The 21364-nt window shown below is 43.1% G+C and overlaps 1 protein-coding gene across 2 annotated transcripts in view; it reads left to right on the top strand.

Annotated features, from left to right (window-relative positions):
* The window catches only part of DDC (dopa decarboxylase), a 203312-nt gene that overhangs the window by 111344 nt on the left and 70604 nt on the right, over window positions 1–21364 (top strand). For both annotated transcript variants that reach the window (XM_068234545.1, XM_068234546.1), the window contains exons 10-12: window positions 5651–5727; window positions 13959–13978; window positions 19796–19894. In XM_068234545.1, the coding sequence (XP_068090646.1) occupies window positions 5651–5727; window positions 13959–13978; window positions 19796–19894 (196 nt within the window). The remainder of the gene's footprint in view (window positions 1–5650; window positions 5728–13958; window positions 13979–19795; window positions 19895–21364) is intronic.

Below are 21364 nucleotides of genomic sequence, written 5' to 3'. Positions count from 1 at the left end.
AAGTTAGCGGAAATTGATTTTTATTGTTTTTTCACAAAGTGTCATTTTCACTAACTTGTGACAAAAAATAAAATCTTCTGTGAACTTACCATACTCCTAACGGAATACCTTGGGGTGTCTTCTTTCTAAAATGGGGTCACTTGTGGGGTTCCTATACTGCCCTGGCATTTTAGGGGCCCTAAACTGTGAGGAGTAGTCTAGAAAACAAATGCCTCAAAATGACCTGTGAATAGGACATTGGGCCCCTTAGCGCACCTAGTCTGCAAAAAAGTGTCACATGTGGTATTGCCGTACTCAGGAGAAGTAGTATAATGTGTTTTGGGGTGTATTTTTACACATACCCATGCTGGGTGGGAGAAATATCTGTGTAAATGACATTTTTTTTTTTTTTTTTTTTTTTTTTTTACACACAATTGTCCATTTACAGAGATATTTCTCCCACTCAGCATGGGTATGTGTAAAAATACACCCCAAAACACATTATACTACTTCTCCTGAGTACGGAGATACCACGTGTGGCACTTTTTTGCACCCTAACTGCGCTAAGGGGCCCAAAGTCCAATGAGTACCTTTAGGATTTCACAGGTCATTTTGCGACATTTGGTTTCAAGACTACTCCTCACAGTTTAGGGCCCCTAAAATGCCAGGGCAGTATAGGAACCCCACAAATGACCCCATTTAAGAAAGAAGACACCCCAAGGTATTTTAATTAGGAGTATGGTGAGTTCATAGAAGATTTTATTTTTTGTCACAAGTTAGCGGAAAATGACACTTTGTGAAAAAAAACTTGTAAAATCAATTTCCGCTTACTTGTGACAAAAAATAAAATCTTCTATGAACTCACCATACTCCTAATGAAATACCTTGGGGTGTCTTCTTTCTAAAATGGGGTCATTTGTGGGGTTCTTATACTGCCCTGGCATTTTAGGGGCCCTAAACCGTGAGAAGTAGTCTTGAAACCAAATGTCGCAAAATGACCTGTGAAATCCTAAAGGTACTCATTGGACTTTGGGCCCCTTAGCGCAGTTAGGGTGCAAAAAAGTGCCACACGTGGTATCTCCGTACTCAGGAGAAGTAGTATAATATGTTTTGGGGTGTATTTTTACACATACCCATGCTGAGTGGGAGAAATATCTCTGTAAATGGACAATTGTGTGTAAAAAAAAAAAATCAAAAAAATGTCATTTACACAGATATTTCTCCCACCCAGCATGGGTATGTGTAAAAATACACCCCAAAACACATTATACTACTTCTCCTGAGTACGGCAATACCACATGTGTGGCACTTTTTTGCAGCCTAACTGCGCTAAGGGGCCCAAAGTCCAATGAGCACCTTTAGGCTTTACAGGGGTGCTTACAATTTAGCACCCCCAAAATGCCAGGACAGTAAACACACCCCACAAATGACCCCATTTTGGAAAGTAGACCCTTCAAGGTATTCAGAGAGGAGCATAGTGAGTCCGTGGCAGATTTCATTTTTTTTTGTCACAAAGTGTCATTTTCCGCTAACTTGTGACAAAAAAATAAAATCTTCTATGAACTCACCATGCCTCTCAGTGAATACTTTGGGATGTCTTCTTTCCAAAATGGGGTCATTTGTAGGGTATTTATACTATCCTGGAATTTTAGCACCTCATGAAACATGACAGGTGGTCAGAAATACTTCAAAATGGGAAAATTCACTTTTGGCACCATAGTTTGTAATTGCTATAACTTTTACCCAATCCAATAAATATACACTGAATGTTTTTTTTTTATCAAAGACATGTAGCATAATAACTTTCGCGCTCAAATGTATAGGAAATTTTACTTTATTTGAAAAATGTCAGCACAGAAAGTTAAAAAAGTCTTTTTTTGTCAAAACTCATGTCTTTTTTGATGAATATCATAAAAACTAAAACTCGCAGCAGCAATCAAATAGCACCAAAAGAAAGCTGTATTAGTGAGAAGAAAAGGAGGTAAAATTCATTTAGGTGGTAGGTTGTATGAGCGAGCAATAAACCGTGAAAGCTGCAGTGGTCTGAATGGAGAAAAAGGCTCTGGTCCTTAAGGGGTAGAAAGACTGTGGTCCTCAAGTGGCTAATTACACGGATTAATTGGGAACATCTGCTTTAATCAACTCAACAGGTGAAAAACAGCAGCTCTCTGCAGTTGGTTTGTGGACAGTCATTGCTAAGACAAAGGAGCTCAGTGAGGACCTGCTGCTGTGCATTGTGGCTTCGATATATATCCTTGTTGTGCTGGATCACTTCTAATTTGGGCACTTCTATCCTTGGGCAAGACTCCTTAACGCTGAACAGTGTCCAATTTAGTGTACTTTAGTGACTGCAGCTCTCAAGCGCTTTGAGTCTGACAGGATAAAAATGCTAAACAATTGTTAGCATATGTTATATTGCCCTGTTCTCCAACCCTAGTGAATCAACTCTATTTGGTGAGTAGGTATAGTCAATAAGATATGCAGGCAGAGAAAAAGGATGAGAAATGCCGGCACTGCTGTAAACTGCTTGTTTATTCATAACACATGGTGCAACATTGTGGATTCAATTGTATGCATATTGAGACGTAACATACCGGTTTGCTGGTAAAGCTGTGCGGTGGGTGCTGGGGGATGAGAGCCTTACGGCCGTTTCGCGCAGAAGCGCTTCTACGGAGGCTGCGGAGGGCGGCTGTTTGCTGTCAGTTTAAATCCTAAACAGATCAGCATGCAGCCAATTGCTGCTAAAGGCACCGCCTCCTCTCCACCAAGGGCGGCCAATGACATGCTGGGTTACAGTTCAATCCAGCATGGGACGCATGGGGAGTAGCACTTCCTGGATACGGTGGCCTAAATAGGACAAACTTATTAGAAGTCCTTTGCAAGTCTGCATAAGGCGGTCGTATCATAGATGGAGCTCAAGGCTTCCATCTAGTGACAGGAAAAATGTATAGCGGCCTGGACTTTTTACAAAGGGAAATTAAAGTGACAGTGCACTAATATATGTAGGATTGCCAAATAGAAATACAGACTGGCAAATATAATTTACAATATGATATAATAATTTCAAAACCCATAAAAAGTGTTAAGAAGGGACCCGAGGGTCTGTGCCACCGTATCCAGGAAGTGCTACTCCCCATGCGTCCCATGCTGGATTGAACTGTAACCCAGCATGTCATTGGCCGCCCTTGGTGGAGAGGAGGCGGTGCCTTTAGCAGCAATTGGCTGCACGCTGATCTGTTTAGGATTTAAACTGACAGCAAACAGCCGCCCTCCGCAGCCTCCGTAGAAGAGCATTTGCGCGAAACGGCCGTAAGGCTCTCATCCCCCAGCACCCACCGCACAGCTTTACCAGCAAACCGGTATGTTACGTCTCAATATGCATACAATTGAATCCACGATGTTGCACCATGTGTTATGAATAAACAAGCAGTTTACAGCAGTGCCGGCATTTCTCATCCTTTTCTCTGCCTGCATATGATGTCTATCTGAGCCTGAGCACGCTGGTCTATCTGCATCTCACCGGATACCTGGTCTGCACCCCTGCAACCCTCCCTGAACCCCTAGCTGCAGTGCCAGCACCTTTCTATCCTACCTTCCTTTGTGACCTTCTATCAGTACAAATGCTTGAGCACGCAGCATGGCTGCAGTAGCAGCAGCACAGAGAAGTGCAGTGTATACAGAGCCAGATGAGGACAATATACACAGTTCAGATGAGCAGGAAGAAGGGGGTGCAGTAGAAAACGGCAAAAGTGATGTGAAGACATTCTTCAAAAATCCGTCCGTATTTGCATCATGCAATAAGACGGTGGGCGCTGGGGTTGTTGAAACTAACCTGGGAAGGTTGAGTGAAAAGGAGGTCACGTTTTTTTGGACTAAAACCACTTTGCAACAACACCAGGAGGACGACAAAATTGCAGCAAGCGATTTTAGGCGGTATGTGGAGCCTTCAGAGTACTGTGATGATGATGATTTTGCAGATTTGGAAAGAAGCCTATATTGAGCATGCCACAGGACTACAGAATATAGTTTTAGAAAGAACCAAACAGGAGCACGCAAAAACTTTGCATGAGATTGAAACAATTAAAACACATTATCAGGACCTAGTGGATCGAGAGCATTACATGAAGACCCTGAGAAAAATGGATCACAAGCCTAACTGGTACCCAGGACACCATAAAAGAGTGCACATTTTGCACGTTCCCTGGACCCTTGAATTTAAAATGTTGCTGCTCTGGACACTTAGTATCCTGTACTTACGTGTTTTCTTTAGGAACATCCAGCTTACAATACTGGCTCCTATGCTGGGGATATCCCTTTCTTTTCCTCCCCTTCTCCCCCTTTTCCCCTCCCCTATTTTCCCCTCATCCCTCCCCGATCCCATACCTTTCCTCCCACTTTTCCCTCCTAACCCCAGTAAATAACCCGCCCCTCCCCCCTGCACTGTTCTACAATATTTGTTATATTTGTGTTGTTGAATAAGTCTTAACAGCTATATTACTGACCTCCTTACCTCAATCTGAGTTACCCAGGATTATGCGCATATTACAGCGCATTTTTAGTTTTATACCTCTTCCACTATTTCTTGTAGCACAGACCCTCGGGTCCCTTCTTAACACTTTTTATGGGTTTTGAAATTATTATATCATATTGTAAATTATATTTGCCAGTCTGTATTTCTATTTGGCAATCCTACATATATTAGTGCACTGTCACTTTAATTTCCCTTTGTAAAAAGTCCAGGCCGCTATACATTTTTCCTGTCACTAGATGGAAGCCTTGAGCTCCATCTATGATACGACCGCCTTATGCAGACTTGCAAAGGACTTCTAATAAGTTTGTCCTATTTAGGCCACCGTATCCAGGAAGTGCTACTCCCCATGCGTCCCATGCTGGATTGAACTGTAACCCAGCATGTCATTGGCCGCCCTTGGTGGAGAGGAGGCGGTGCCTTTAGCAGCAATTGGCTGCACGCTGATCTGTTTAGGATTTAAACTGACAGCAAACAGCCGCCCTCCGCAGCCTCCGTAGAAGCGCATCTGCGCGAAACGGCCGTGAGGCTCTCATCCCCCAGCACCCACCGCACAGCTTTACCAGCAAACCGGTATGTTACGTCTCAATATGCATACAATTGAATCCACGATGTTGCACCACGTGTTATGAATAAACAAGCAGTTTACAGCAGTGCCGGCATTTCTCATCCTTTTCTCTGCCTGCATATGATGTCTATCTGAGCCTGAGCACGCTGGTCTATCTGCATCTCACCGGATACCTGGTCTGCACCCCTGCAACCCTCCCTGAACCCCTAGCTGCAGTGCCAGCACCTTTCTATCCTACCTTCCTTTGTGATAGTCAATAAGATGCAAATAATTTTGAGAGACAAATGTGTATGCTAATTTTATGTAAATGTATGCAGCTTGAAAATGGATCAATTAAGTGTTGCTGCTCTAAGCTGCATACATTTGCATAAACTCAGAATTACTTGCATCTCATTGTCTTTCCCAAGTAATGAGAACTGCATACTGCAGTCTTATAGATCCAGAATTGGAAAATAATTATAGAACTATACACAGAGCAGAAGTAGTGACCGTGTTCAGGAACTCTAATCAGTGATAATCCATTGTCTTATATCCTTGTTACTATATCTTATGTATTATGTTCTTGTGTAACACAGGGTTAAAAAGAGATCAGACTTGATCGGTGCTTTTAAAATTGACCCAGTTTACCTTCAGCATGAACAACAAGAATCAGGTGAGTCCATTCCCGCTTCCAAGTTTTACAGTTAGATTTTGAAGTGATAATTTATTTGACTTATAAAACTCTACTGTGTCTTTTATTCAGTTTCTGACTGTATAATTTCTATCTCATTGAAGAACTTTGATTACCCCCCCCCCCCCCCCCAAAAAAAAAGAACTGTCGTCCATAGGGATCAGGACTCGATTTCATGGGCAATAGTTCAGGACGGGGTTATTTACACATGCTTTACTAGCCTAGAGGCTAGCAATGCATCTGTTGCTGTGGAGGGGAAAGGAGGAACAAGGCAAGACAAGACACAGAACAATTATCTTGCGCTTTTTTCCTGGCAGACTCAAAGCGCCAGAGCTGCAGCAGGACACGCTCTATAGGCAGTGTTAGGGAGTCTTGCCCACGGTCTTCTACTGAATAGGTGCAGGCTTATTGAGCAGGAAGAGCTGAGATTTGAACCCAGGTCTCCTGTGTTTGAGGCTAAGCACTTAACCAGTACACTATCCAGCCACAATGTACGCTGCACAAAGGTGAAGCTTCTGTACTCAGGATCAGTTGGGCACAGGCTGTTGTTAAATACCTGGCATGCTGAATGTCGAAGGATTCCACACTAGCTCCTCTGCTGTCACAACGTATGGGCATCTTAAGCGTTGATGAGTTTTATACTTGATCCTATTGCACTTAACACCAGGCAGGGTGTTTAAAAACCTTGGGCCAGAGTTCTTTTCGCCTTTTCATCAAATTCCCCTTTTTAGGCTTCCAGAGGCTTGATGACAAACAGGAAGGCAGATGGACATCAACTTAGACCTGCTAGGAGCATGTTCAAAGTCCCTATTGCTTGTCTGCTGCCCTGTTAACCAAGCATCTGGTAGCCTCCTACTAAAAACACACCCAGATACCCCTCCTGAAAATAGCTTCCAGCCAGACTACTACCACTGCGCATCGCTACTTGCTGATCCTTTGTTGGCACCATCGGCCCCAACAGTCTAAACCCTGGCAGCTCTGCTCCTCCTGGCAGCTCCATTGCTGCTGTCTCCTAGTGCCGGCAACGATCATGCATATCTGTCACTCCATGCTGGGACTCCATTGCTCTGAAACACAAGGAGCACAGAAAAGCATCTTTGAACCTCCTGCCGCGGCTCCCCATTTGTCCACCGTCTGGACCAGTAAGAATCCTCCCTGAGAAGGGCCTGCTCACGCAGGGAGAACGATGGGGCTGGTTAATAAACACCGCGCTTAAATTGTGGATCAACAGCTATAGTGACAGCTGTTAAACAAGGTTTTGGATTGGTTTCTCTGAACAACTACAGTTCAGTTTTCCTTGCACCAATCTTGATAAATCTAAAAAATGTAATCCAATAAATAGAGGAATATAAATTGTACCTTTATTATTTATCCTGGAGTCCAACTTCCATTATGTTGATATTTTCTGTCTTGCTGAAAAAGCTATTTAGGGTGAAAAGAAAAAAAAATGGAACTGTCCCTGCAAACTAAATACCACATCATCTCTGTGGTCAGTGTTCTCGTGTTAGAATAGCCTGACCAATAAATTCCACACAGGAAACAGCTGATCACTGTCTATTAGCTATTGATGAATACACCTGTCAATTTAGATTGCCTGAGACAATATGCTCAGTATCTGTACATCATCATTATAGTTCTGGTATACATGCTCATTGTTCTCCCCTGCAGGGCAGCTAGCAGATAGATGCATAGTAGAGATAGACCAGCAGCATCAAGTAATAATCCTTGTTTGTCAGTTTTTCAAGGTAAACAAACACACAATTATTTGCTTCATGAGGCATAGGACAGAAAGAAGCTTTAAGGCTGCTGTTATATGAAATGATAAAAGACAGATGAACAACTTTATTTTTCAATATGAATTGCAATCATTTGTACTTGTACTTTACAAATGTAAAACTGGCCTAGTTTGTGACAGTCATCTGACATGTTTCCTCATTCAACACGACAGTTCATTAATCCACTACTGCTTAAGTATTATGATTGTTGCGAGATAAAAGGTTGCATTTTATTGCACCAAATACTACCTTGTCTGTTAGACAGGAAATCGTGAAACGTTTCCATTGGTCTAACACAGCTGCAGGCACAAGGCATATAATCACTGGTACATAAATACACACCAAGGCTACAGTATGCCTAAAGAGAGCACAAGAACAAAAGGGTCATTAGCAACTGCTACCCATTCACAGTACCATTCAGTTAAAGCTCATCATTAGCCGCTAGAGCTTTACTAACCTGCTTTACTGTATAATTAATATGATTACAGTCCAATTACAATAAATAAGGCTCTCTAATTAAAATGCTTAATTATGAAGCACAAATACCAAACTAAAAATGTGCAAAATGGTATGCATTTTAGCTGTATGTTAAAGTGTAACTATCGGGCATAAAATCAAAAATCAATTCTTTATTTTTATCTGGTAAGCAAGTAATGAGGATACTAACCAGGCAATCAAAAAGTTAAAATCTCTATTACTTTTCTTGTTTATAAATGATCATTCCCCAGTTTACCTGACTCTTATTTGGTATGTTGCCGCACAAAGGAAGTTGCAGGGCATGCTGGGTTGTCCTTTTATTTCTTCTGTACATTAGTCAAGTCTGAGGGGAAATAAAGAAGCAAAAAAAAGACAACCCAGCATGCCCTGCACCTTCCTTTGTGCAGCAACGTACAAAATGAGAGTCAGGTAAACTGGGGAAAGATCATTTAAAACAAGAAAAGTAATAGAGATTTAAACGTTTTTATTGCCTGGTTAGTATCCTCATTACTTGTTTAACAGATAAAAATAAAGAATTGATTTTTGATTATATGCCCGACAGTTACACTTTAAGCACAGCCCATTTATATTCCATATGCATGTGTGTTCAGCTACACCCATTTTTTTACTGATAGTTACCCTATTTCAAAGTGCCCCAAACTGCTCTATATGACTGCAGGCTTCTAAGGGCGTTTGTTCTGGTTAGCCAGAAAAGGAAACCCAAATTATTTTATACAAATAATACGAACACCAGATTGTGAGCCCCTCTGAGGGACAGTTAGTGACAAGACAATATACTTTGTACAGTGCTACTTAATTTGTCGGCGCTGTATAAATCTATATATATATATATATATATATATATATATATATATATATATATATATATATATAAAATCGTGTGTGTGTGTGTGTGTGTGTGTGTGTGTCGCGATCACGCGAAAACACCTTGACCGATTTGAATGAAACTTGGTATACAGATCCCTTACTACCTGGGATGATATGTTCTGGGGGTCTCGCGGCCCCCCTGCACACGTGGGCGGAGCTACAAACAGCCAATCAGATTTCACCTATTCAAGGCAATGGAAAAAATGTAAAAGGCTGCCATTCTCACAGTAATCAAGCCAGAGTCCCCACACTTGGCACAGTTGGTCACTTGGTGACCGAGGTTACAAATCCAGGAAAAGTGGGCGGAGCATAAAACAGCCAATCAAATTTCAGCCATTCATTTTAAATAGGAAAATGTAAACTGCAGCCATTCTTAGACTGTTAATCGCAGGGTTCTCAAACTTGCCAGTTGGTCACTGGGTGAATCCGATTAACCTCTTGCCGACCGCGTCACGCCGATGGGACCCAGGACCGCCTAACGCTGATTGGCGTAAAGTCCTGGGGCCAGCTAAAACAGGAGATCGCACACAGGATGCGCGCGCATCTCCTGCTTGGGGGGGGCGGAGTTCCGCCCCGCCTTCAGACTCCGAGCGGCTGTTGCCGCTCAGGAGACTGTTAGACGGTGTCATCGCTGTCTATCTAGGTGTACAGCGCTGCAATCGGCAGCAGCGCTGTACTGGGGACAGCCGTGTGACACGGCTGTCCCCCTGGGACACTGGAGAGCGATCGGCTCTCATAGGCACAAGCCTATGACAGCCGATCGCCACAATTGGCTGGCTGTGGGGAAGGAGGGAGGGAGGGAATCTGTTACAGAGAAAGAAACATTTTTTTTTTTTATAAAATCAGGAACAAAAATATTTGTAAAAAAAAATAAAATAAACAATCTGGGGGCGATCAGACCCCACCAACAGAGAGCTCTGTTGGTGGGGGGAAAAGGGGGGGGGGGGAAATCACTTGTGTGCTGTGTTGTGCGGCCCTGCAGCTTAGCCTTAAAGCTGCAGTGGCACATTTTACTTAAAATTGCCTGGTCACTAGGGGGGTTTAGCACTGCAGTCCTCAAGAGGTTAAGATTCAAGAAACTGGGTGGAGCCTACAACAGCCAATCAAAAATCACCTATTTATTTTCAAGGGGAAGATTTAAACTGCTGCCATTCTTACACTGTTAAAAGCAGAGGCTTAAAACTTGCTACAGTCTGTCTTTGGGTAACTGGGGTCCAAATTCACTAAAGGGGCGGAGCCACAAACAGCCAATCAGATTTCCTTGGTGGATAAACTGCTTCCATTCACACATTTTTGATGCCAGGAACCTAAAAGCTCACAAACTTGGTCATTGAGTGTCTGTGTGTCCAGGTTACAAAAAGTGGGCGGAGCCAAAAACAAATTTGACTAGGAAAATATAAACTGTAGCCATTCTTACACCATTAATGGCAGGGTTCTCAAACTTTGCACAGTTGGTCACTGGGTGAATGAGATTAAAGGAGTTTTCGCGGAAAAAGTAGGCAGTTAAAAAATGTACATAGCAAGGAAATGAGCAGCGCTACTTAAAAACAGACTAGTGCCTACCTGCAAAAGAGTGCAAGCCCCACTTGTGGGGTCGAATACACACCGAGCATACACATGACCTGTCTACCACTGGAGGATGTTGGTTTCCTGTAACAGCTTGCATGCAACCTATTAAGTACTCGTCCCTCCCACTGCGAAGAAGTCAATCCTCCATGGGAGGGGCCTAACACTAACTAAATCCTAACCTATGTATATGCATAGCCTGGGTGCGCTACCAGTTAAAAAATGTGACAGATGACAGGTTTTGGGCCAGTCCATCTTTTTAAGGGGGATTCTCAGGGCTTTCTTTGTTTTCAACAGCATTTCCTGAACAGCAGTTTAAGTGCCAAAATAGCAAGATACCAGCCGGCCTCCCTAATCACTTGCACACTATTATGTCAGTTAGATTTTGCAAGTGATTAGGGAGGCCGGCTGGTATCTTGGTATTTTGGCACTTAAACTGCTGTTCAGGAAATGCTGTTGAAAACAAAGAAAGCCCTGAGAATCCCCCTTAAAAAGATGGACTTGCCCAAAACCTGTCATCTGTCACATTTAACTGCCTACTTTTTTCGCGAAAGAACCCCTTTAAGAATTTGGAAGGTAGGTGGAGCCTACAATAGCCAATAAAAATTCACCTTTAGATTTTTAAAGGGAATATTTAAGCTGCTACCATTCTTATACTGTTAATAGCAGATGCCTCAAACCTGGTACACTTGGTCACTGGGTGGTTAGGGTTCAAAATCAGAAAGGGGGCGGAGCCACAAACAGCCAATCAGATTTGTTTATTTTACAATGGGAATATACAAAGTATTAATACCAAGGACCTCAAAGCTGATAAACTTGATAGAGTGACTGTATGTCAAGGTTAGAAAAAGTGTGCGGCGCCAACAACTTAATTTTTTACATGGCACGGTTCCCAAACTTGACACAATTGGCCACTGGGTGACTGGGATTCATATTCTGAAATGTGGGTGGAGCCTAAAAACAGCCAATCAAAATTTACCTATTGATTTTCAAGGGGGAACATTTACATTGCTACCATTCTTACACTGTTAATGGCAGAGGTCTCAAACCTGATACAGTCAGTTATTGGGTGACTGGGGTTCAAATTCACTAAAGTGGGTGGAGCCACAAACAGCCAATCAGATTTTTTAGATTGATTTCAGCCATTCTGTTACTGGCAGGGTTCTCAAACTTGACACAGTTGGTCACTGGGGGACTAGGATTAATATACGTAAAAGTAGGTGGAGCCTACAAGAGCCAATCAAAATTCACCTATTGATTTTCAAGGGGAATATTGAAAGTGCTGTCATTCTTACACTGTTAATGGCAGAGGCCTCAAACCTGCTACAGTCAGTCATCAAGTGACTGTGGTTTAAATTCACTAAAGGGGTGGCGCCACAAACAGCCAATCCGATTTGCTTTTTTTGGATAAACTGCTTCCATTCACACAAGTTTGATGCCAGGAACCCAAAAGCTCACAAACTTGGTCATTGAGTAGTGACTGTGTGTCAAGGTTACAAAAAGTGGGTGGAGTCAAAAACAGATTTTTCTGGGAAATTGTAAACTGCAGCCCTTCTTCACTTTTAATGGCAGGGTTCTCAAACTTTGCACAATTGGTTACTGGGTGACTGGGAGTAATATTCATTAAAATGGGTGGAGCCTAAAAAAGCCAATCAAAATCACCTGTTGATTTTCAAGTGGAATATTAAAATTGCTGCCATTCTTGCACTGTTAATGGCACAAGCCTCAAACCTGGTACAGTTAGTCATTGGGGTTCAAATTCAGAAAAGGGGACAGAGCCACAAACAGTTTAATTTCTTGGGAAAATACAAATTATTGATGCCAAGGACCCCAAAGCTCACAAACTTGGTCATTGAGTGACTGTATGTCCAGGTTACAAAAAGTAGGCGGAGCCAAAACCAAATTTCACTGGGAAAATGTAGACAGCAGGCCTTCTTACACTGTTAATGGCAGGGTTCCCAAACTTTGCCCAGATGGTCACTGGGTGACTGAGATTAATATTCAGGGAAGTGGGTGGAGCCTATAATAGCCAATCAAAATTCACCTGTTGATTTTCAAGGGGAATATTTAAATTGCTGCCATTTTTACACTGGTAATAGCAGATGCCTCAAACCTGCTACAATTGGTCATTGGGTGACTGGGGTTCAAATGCTGGAGAGGGGCAGAGCAACAAACAGCCATCTGATTTGTTTAATTTCTATGGGAATATACAAATTATTGATGCTAAAGACCCCAAAGCTCACAAACTTGGTCATTGAGTGTTTGTACGTTAGGGTTAGAAGAAGTGGGCGGAAGCAACACCAGTCAAATACATACCCGGGCAATGCCGGGTCATCAGTGGGTGGAGACAAATACAAATTTCACTGGGAAAATGTAAACTGCAGCCATTCTTATACTGTTAATGGGAGGGTTCTTAAACTTTGCACAGTTGGTCACTCAGTGAATGGGATTAATATTCAGAAAAGTGGGTGGAGCCTACAAAAGTGTATAAAGCTTCACCTATTGCTTTTCAAGGGAATATTTAATTGCTGCATTCTTGCACTGTTAATGGCACAGGCCTCAAACCTGGTACAGTTGGTCATTGGGTGACTGGGGTTCAAATTCAGAAAAGGGGTGGAGCCACAAACAACCCATCAGATTTTTCTCATTTCAATGCAAATTATTGATGCCAAAGACCACACAGCTCACAAACTTGGTCATTGAGTAATTGTTAGGATTAGAAAAAGTGGGTGGAGCCGACACCAGCCAAATACATACCCGGGCAAGGGTGCGCTCTATAGGCAGTAGCAGTGTTAGGGAGTCTTGCCCAAGGTCTCCTACTGAATAGGCGCTGGTTTACTGAACAGGCAGAGGAAATACATATGGCAGCCTCCACATCCTTTTGCTTCAGATGTCCTTTAAAGTTCGTCTTAGTGTACCTTAGTGTTCTTAAATTAACAATTGTCCCACTGCTCCCCTCGTTCTTCTCCGTCCCCCTCCATTGCCTTATAAAGGCCCCCTGAAGCTACTTCTGGGTCAACTAGGTTGGTGAGCAGTGTGCAGGCGCTGCGCGTCCTTGATCACGTGGCCATGGCCAGGATCGCTCTGCGCATGCGCACTATGTAGTTGTGACATGTTTATTCCATGGAAATGGTTCACTTTTCCCTTATAGGTAGCAATCTCTCCCTGCAGAATTAGAGTCCCAGATTCAAGCCTAGCTAAGACACTATCTACATGGAGTATTTCCTCTTCATGCTTGAATGGGCTCTCTGTTTTCCTCTATAGGTCCCAATATTATACTAGTAGATTTATTGTGTTTCACTAAAAACTGACTGCGGTCTGCGGTAAGAATTTCAGCTTCTCTGAGGGGAAATCACTGACAGACTGTTCAATATACTCAGTAAAATGCTGCAGAAAACATATCAGCACTACATAATGTATTCATAAGATTTTTTTTTTAATGATTTATCAGTAATCCACAAATGTAATATTCTGATCTAATAAAAATTTTATTTTTTTATGTTTCAGGTCTTGTGACAGATTACAGGGTAAGTTAATGCTTCAGAACGGTTTCCTCCATCACAATTAAAGGACTACTATCATGAATGATAGGCTTTGAACCAAATACATTAGATGTACCTTACAGTATGTAGATGGTTCTTGTGGTTATAACAACCCAAGGCTCAGTGACATCAGCATGTCTTCAAGGACAGCTACATTGCGCTCAAAGGAACAGTCCATGAAGGCTAGGGGGAAGCAATATATTAGCTGTATAAAAGGCTGACTATGCTCCCCTACAGAGCAATAGTGCGTTTCATGTCGTGGAAACAAGTGCTGGGACCGGACTCTTCCTATAAAGTAAGTTTTTTTTTTTTCCCTTTCTGTGGAACAATTTAAAAAAATATATATATTGCTGGTAACTTTAGAACCTTATGGACCAGCACTAAACATATTTGGTTCAAAATATATCATTTATAACAGTGGTCCGTTAATTTATAGGCTGTGACATCACTGGGAGAGCATGGCTACATACAGCAATATATAGATGTAGGAAGAGCTTCTGAAGTTGAAACCAGGATAATTTACGTAAAAGTAGAAATCCTGAATAATTTGTCACTACAGTGCCTCTTTAAAGCAGTATGATCAGCCATACTATGCCAGGGAAAAAAAAACACATATATATAAGTAGAAATACTTGATCTACTTACATAACACATGTATTATACTGTCCACGTTTTGATTTCAGTGAATGTTATATAGTAAATGAAGAGAAATCTGTTAGTGGGGGCCATGTCTTTTGCCCACAGTTAAGGCTAACTCGTGATGTCATTTCTGCCCTTTACTTTTTTTCTTGTCTCCTCCAATCGCTGAGTCGCCTCAGCCTTGCTTGTAAACACAAGTGAGTAGGGGATTAGGTTTCAGATGAGCAGCTGGCAGGGAAATAAAGGAAAGAGGAGGAATACATTATAGATAAAAAGAAACCCCAGCATGCAATTCTTTGGCACAGACTACTAAAGGGCCAGTGCTCCTTAAGTATGTGATAACTCCAAATCATAAACCGCAGAAAAAGTTTTGAATGCAGGATTAGCATCTTTATCACTTAATACACTCAGACCAGTTGCTGTTAATAAAATGTGATTTTCATGGTGACAATACCGCTTTAAGATGTCACTGTGTTGGTTAACAGGCTCCACAAAAGTGCTGCCTGGGCATCCTTCTCTGCCTCCCGCAGAGTCAACAGGTATACCATAAACCAAGTATGAAAACATTGACTGTACTCAAAGGTATAATGTCAATTCTTTCATACTGCCACTAATAAGCACGGTGGCCTAGTGTTTAGCACTCAAACTTTGCAGCACTGGGTCCCTGGTCCGAATCTCAGCCAGGGCACTATCTTCACAGAGTTTGTACGTTCTCCCCGTGTCTGCGTGGGTTTCCTCCAGGCACCCAGTTTTCCTCCTACATCCCAAAAACCTACAGATACGTTAATTGGCTTCCCCTTAAATTGGCCCTAGACCATGATACATGCACAAGATGATATATACACAGACAAATCACCATATTAGGGATTAGATTGTGAGCCCCTCTGAGGGACAGTTAACTGACAACACAATATACTCTGTACATCCCTTCGGAAGATGTTGGCGCTATATAAATACTAAATTATGATGATAAACAATAATACACAGGATTTCTCAACACTACCCTGCCTAACTCCCTGATGAAAATACAGAAACAAATGAGACCGCAGTTTGAGATCTTGCCTTTCACTGTATACATAGGTGGTTACCATTTCCACCTCACTTTTAATAACTAGCTACAGCAACTTTAAATCCGCAGGTTTTATAGCATATGATTTTTATTATTATTATTGATTTATATAGCACCAGCATCTTCTGTGGCACTGTGCAACAGCATACAGGGTATAACAATACAAAATAAATACAACAGTTGATACAAGACATGAGTGGATAACAGCTAATGCAGTGAACAAATTAACTACATATTGTTACACGGGGTAGGAGGTATTTATACCCATTACACATCATTGTGAGACAAAAGGGAAAGAGCCCTGGCCAAAAGGCCTTACAGTCTAAAAGTTTAAGGTATAGGACAGAAGGTAAAGGGGAGCTGTGTATGGAGTGGTAGAAATGGTGGTCAGTGGGCAGTCTCCTAGAAAAGAGAGTATGCTTGCCTGAAGAGGTGAGTTTTCAGATTGCGTCTAAAAAGAGTAAGTGTGGGTGAGTGACAGATGTGTTGAGGGAGAGTGTTCCAGAGAAGGGGAGAGGATCAAGAGAAGTCTTGTAAGCGGGAGTGAGAAGAGGTGACCAGGGAAGAAAATAGAAGAATATTGTTAGTAGAGAAGAGATTGAGTGTAGGATGGTATCTGGAAATAAGTTGATTTAGATTAGGAAGGAGCTAGGTTGTGGAAAGCTTTGTAGGTGAGAGTAATGCTGGGTACACGCGTTGCGATTTCCTGCTCCTTCCGCGGGATCGATCCCGGTTGAACGATTATTTCTGACATGTTCGATTGGGTTTCGATGGATACAGCTGACGATTTTGCATACGTAACATGAGTAAATCGACAGCTGTATTGATCGAGACCCTATCGAACATGCCAGAAATAATCGATTGACCGGGATCGAGCTCGGGATCGAGCGGGAAATCACAACGTGTGTACCCAGCATACAGATTTTCAATTGTATCCTTTGTGTAACTGGCAGCCAGTGAAGGGACTGACAGAGGGGGATTGGGCTGGAGAAGTGGGAGGAGAGGTGGATGGATCATGCAGCAAGTTCATGATGGACTGTAACGGGTCTAAGCGGTTGGCAGGAAGACCGCAGAGAAGAGTTGCGATAGTCTAGTCGTGAAATAATCAGGGCACGCATCAGAAGTTTAAAGCAGAGGGACACCAAGAGCCCCAATAGTGTAATTCGTCTTGGGGACAACAAAATAAATGAGAAGTTAAAATTATACTTACAAACCAGGGTTACCAATAGGCAACCACTGTATAGGCAGGTGGGGAGAACAATCCTGACCCCACTCAGGAATAAAAAGTCGCTCTCTGTAGACAGGAAAATAGGGTAACAACCCTCCACCCAGGGTGGACTCAATGTACTGTACAAGATACAGAGGCGCCAAAAGAATAAAAGGTAATTAAATGAACTTAAAAAACCAACTGGTTAAACAGAGGAGACAGCGGTGGTCTTACCCCCTCCAAACAGACACAGGCAAGGACTGCGATTCAGACAGTCAACAATTTATTCGGAACTCCAAAAAACAATGCAACGCGTTTCACGGGCCATACATCTTGCTTCCTCAGGCAAAATACAGTAGGAGTCACAGCATCTGTATTATATCAGCGAGCTTGGCGCCTCTGTGATCAGAAGTTTGGTAGTGTCCTGTGTGAGAAAAGGACAGATGCGGGAGGTGTTTTTTAGGTGGAGGCGACAAGAGGAGGATAGTTTGTCAATGCGTGGTTTGAATGAGAGACTTGAGACCAAAATGCCACCTAGACAGCGAGCCTGGGGTCAAGTGTTATGGAAGTGCCATCAACAGAAATAGTGATGTTTGGCAGGGTCATTGAGTTGTGAGGTGGTAAGATTACCATTTCAGTCTTGTCCTTATTGAGTTTTAATAAGCGGAAGGACATGGAGGCGATTGCAATGAGACTGTCAGGAACACGAGCTGTTAAGATATCCAAGTCAGGTGCTGAAATGTAGATCTGGGTATCGTCAGCATATAGGTGATATTGGAATCCAAAGGAGTTGATGAGCTGACCAAGACCATATGTGTAGCTAGAGAAAAGGAGAGGTCTGAGGACTGAGCTGTGGGGAACTCCAGCAGTGAGGGGACGTGGAGAAGAGGTGGTGCTGGAGTGGGCAACTCTGAAGGTCCTATCTGAGAGGTAGGAGGTTGTGTTTTGCACAGTGAGACCAGGCAGAACACCTGAATCAGGAAGCAAGGATCGGTCAGGATCACAGTAACAGGATTGGGAGCCAAAAAGATCTGTAAGCAGGACCTAGAGTACAGTAACAGCAATAAACTGAAGCCAACTGAGCTGAACATCTAGCAATGTTCCTGAAAGGGTGGATTCCTTGAATGAAGGAGTTGCAGATGTAGAATAATGTTTGCAGAAAGGCCACCTGCTGGTGAGAAGTAGAAACACAGTAGACCAGACACACATGAAGCACGGTGTAGCTGGCAGAGAATTATCCATTAATGCTTGTAGAAAGCCATCTTGTTGATAAGCATGATCCACAACATTACAATCCCATTCCCCTTAACAGAAGCCAGAGCTGGCATAAAGTAAATGTTTTAGTCATACCTGGGGCTTCTTCCAGCCGCGACTGGCTGAAGTGAAGGGACCTGGTACTGAAGAGGGAGAAGACTGAGGATGGCGGCGTGGGAGCGATTCGCGGGGCTGGAGGAAGCCCCAGGTATGTATAAAACTTTTACTGTATGTCAGCTCTGGTACACTTTAAGGTGCAGCTTCTGGGAACTTCAGATGATTCCCAGTCTAGACCAGTGCCACAGCTGCTCCAGTATAATTAGAAGACTTCAATTGCCAGGATCTCCTGAGCCATCTCAATACATATCTGCCACTGCTGATGAGCAGAACTCCAGAACACCAAATGAATGGCTGCAATTTTAAGCAAAATGGTAAGGACCAATGCTGAATAGGATGTCCTTAAACTCCGATATCATTTGCAGACAGACATTGGGCAATATCGTATTAACTTATTAACAGACTCCCCTGGCCAAAAAACAAATACACTTAGGTCAGGACTAGTAATCCTGGCAGCATAATGGGCCACATAAAATGCTTTGTCTCCAAAGGGGGACCAAGGACCTGAAGAAATATGTGCCCCAGAAGGACCAGAATGACCCCAGGCACATGGACCATAAAAGGTCTCATAGGAAATGGAAACAGTTATTGAGGCTGAGGTAAAAAAAAGTTTTGATAGGAGAAGCACTCAAATGTGACTGGGCAGAAGTAGTCTAGTAAGGCTAGATCTCAGAGCTCAGAAGATCAAAGTGCAGACACTTGAATGTTGGAGGACATCAGCTGCCAGGGAATCTTAATGCTAGATTAAGAAAAAAGTCTGGAATTTAGGAGCAGGAGAATTAAAAGAAGAGAATGGTCTGGCAGGTTAGCAGGCATTGCCTGGCTAAACAGTCGACTGGGACATGGCAGAGTCTAGCTGGACAACAGACTGGAGCTTGGCAGCAGAGCCGGGAAAAGCTCCTCCAGCACCCAAGGCTGAGACACCAAAGTGTGCCCCTCCATCCCTCCCACCCCAGCCGTCACACACTGATTGCTATTAGACTAAGAGGCGCCACAGGGCCCACAACCCCCCCAACACCTTAATATCTAGTTATCTGGCGTGCAGTCACTGCTATGTATCCCCTTTTCTTATTTCTTTCTGCTTCATACACAATTAGGAATGACAGCTGAATGAATTCTGCGCCCCCTCCTACACTGTGCCCTGAGGCTGGAGCCTCTCCAGCCTATGCCTCGGCCCGGCCCTGCTTGGCAGAGTCAGGCTGTATCATCAACAAAGCCTGTTGATACTGGAAATGAGGTGCCTGTTGGTGGTACTGAAACATGAGCACATTGTAAGAGGGAGCAAAAGGCAAGCTACCATGCATGAACACTAAATGTCAGAGTGTTTTACATTAAATTGCTGATCACATTTTCTGGGTGCGGTTGTGGGATCACAATTTGGAGTACCAGTAGTAAGATTAATTATTGGATCTGTAAACACTTAACTCAGGTCTATAGAAAGCTTAAAGTTTTTTAGGAATTGTACAGAAATTGTTTTGAACACAAATGTAAATGTTTTTCACGGTTTCATCAACAGCACTGGCAGATCCCACTTGGAAGAAGATTTCGCTCTTTAAAATTGTGGTTTGTATTAAGAATGTATGGGGTGAAAGGACTTCAGGAACATATACGTAAGGTGAATAAAAACACATTTCCAACTGTATATGGCAAATAATATTATATATATCAGCGCATGTCATCATAATAGAAAGGGGATGTAGTACACAGTCTCTTAGAACTTCACCATTGTGGTATTCAAGCCTTCTATATATTCCTGTGATCACCCTCGCCCAGAAGTTAAAAAAAGGGGCTTACCAGATGCAAACAACCCACATTATAAGGTTGTAGAACTCGCGTTCATTAATCCAGAAACCAAACAGCTGTTTTCCAGAACTCCAAAGTCTTTCCAATCTCTCGCCTTGGAACCTGTCCAATATCAGGATATTGACGTAAAAAAATGCAAACAGAGTGTCACTCTAAGTGTAACCATTTATTTAAAAGCTGGCTATCCAACAACAAGAATAAAAGGGGCCCAACAGAATGCAGAGCCCCACAGGGCTAAATACATGCCTTGAATGCAAGGCATGTATTTAGCCCTGTGGGGCTCTGCATGCCTCTGTTGGTCTACAATTTAGTTGCAGCCTATGAGCGCTGTCATTTGTTTGATGTCTGTTTGAGAGAAATGTGTATACCATTTTATGACTAGCAGCACTAGGAAAAAATTGTGTTTTTATCGTTAGACTAGCGGTAGGTCTTCCCCGAGAGGACCCGTCACCGCCGTGGGGAAGTCTAGTAGGGAATAATTTGTGCACATATTATTTATACTGAAGCTAACGTCCTCCTTTGCTGTACCTGTTTTGAATGCATGTTGTGTATTTTAGTCCACAATTGTGGAGCTCTGCACATCTATTGCAGGTAGTCAATTCGGGTGCAGCCTCTGTTTGGATGCGCTGCCAATGTCTCCTGCTGTACAAAACTTTTGAACAACTTTGTTGTCTTTGAATGCAGACATGTTGTGCAGTTTGCCGTTTAGCTTGCACGCATAGTATTTAACCTCCTTGCCGGTTATCCCGAGCTCAGCTCGGGGTAACCTGCGCAGGAGGATATCTCAGGCCCCGCTGGGCCGATTTGCATAATTTTTTTTGTTACAATCAGCTAGCACTTTGCTAGCTGCTTGTAACTTCCGCTCGCCGCCGCTCGCCGCCGATCCGCCACAATCCGCCGCGCCGAGTCGCTCCCCCCCGCCCCAGAGCCCTGCGCTGCCTGGCCAATCAGTGCCAGGCAGTGCTGAGGGGCGGATCGGGATTCCCTATGACGTCCATGACGTCGGTGACGTCATCCCGCCCCGTCGCCATGGCGACCGGGGAAGCCCTGCAGGAAATCCCGTTCTCAAGGGGATTTCCTGCATACTCTGATCGCCGAAGGCGATCGGAGTGGGTGGGGGGATGCTGCCGCTCAGCGGCTATCATGTAGCGAGCCCTGGGCTCGCTACATGATTTAAAAAAAAAAAAATTTAAAAAAAGTGCGGCGCAGCCTCCTTGCCGGATTTTTTAGACCGGCAAGGAGGTTAAGTGAGTTGGTTGTTTAGTAGGTTGGCATGTATGTA

Source organism: Hyperolius riggenbachi, chromosome 5 (genome assembly GCF_040937935.1).
Source record: "Hyperolius riggenbachi isolate aHypRig1 chromosome 5, aHypRig1.pri, whole genome shotgun sequence".
NCBI classification, from domain to species: Eukaryota; Metazoa; Chordata; class Amphibia; order Anura; family Hyperoliidae; genus Hyperolius; species Hyperolius riggenbachi.
This window is presented reverse-complemented; position numbering and strand designations above follow the sequence as displayed.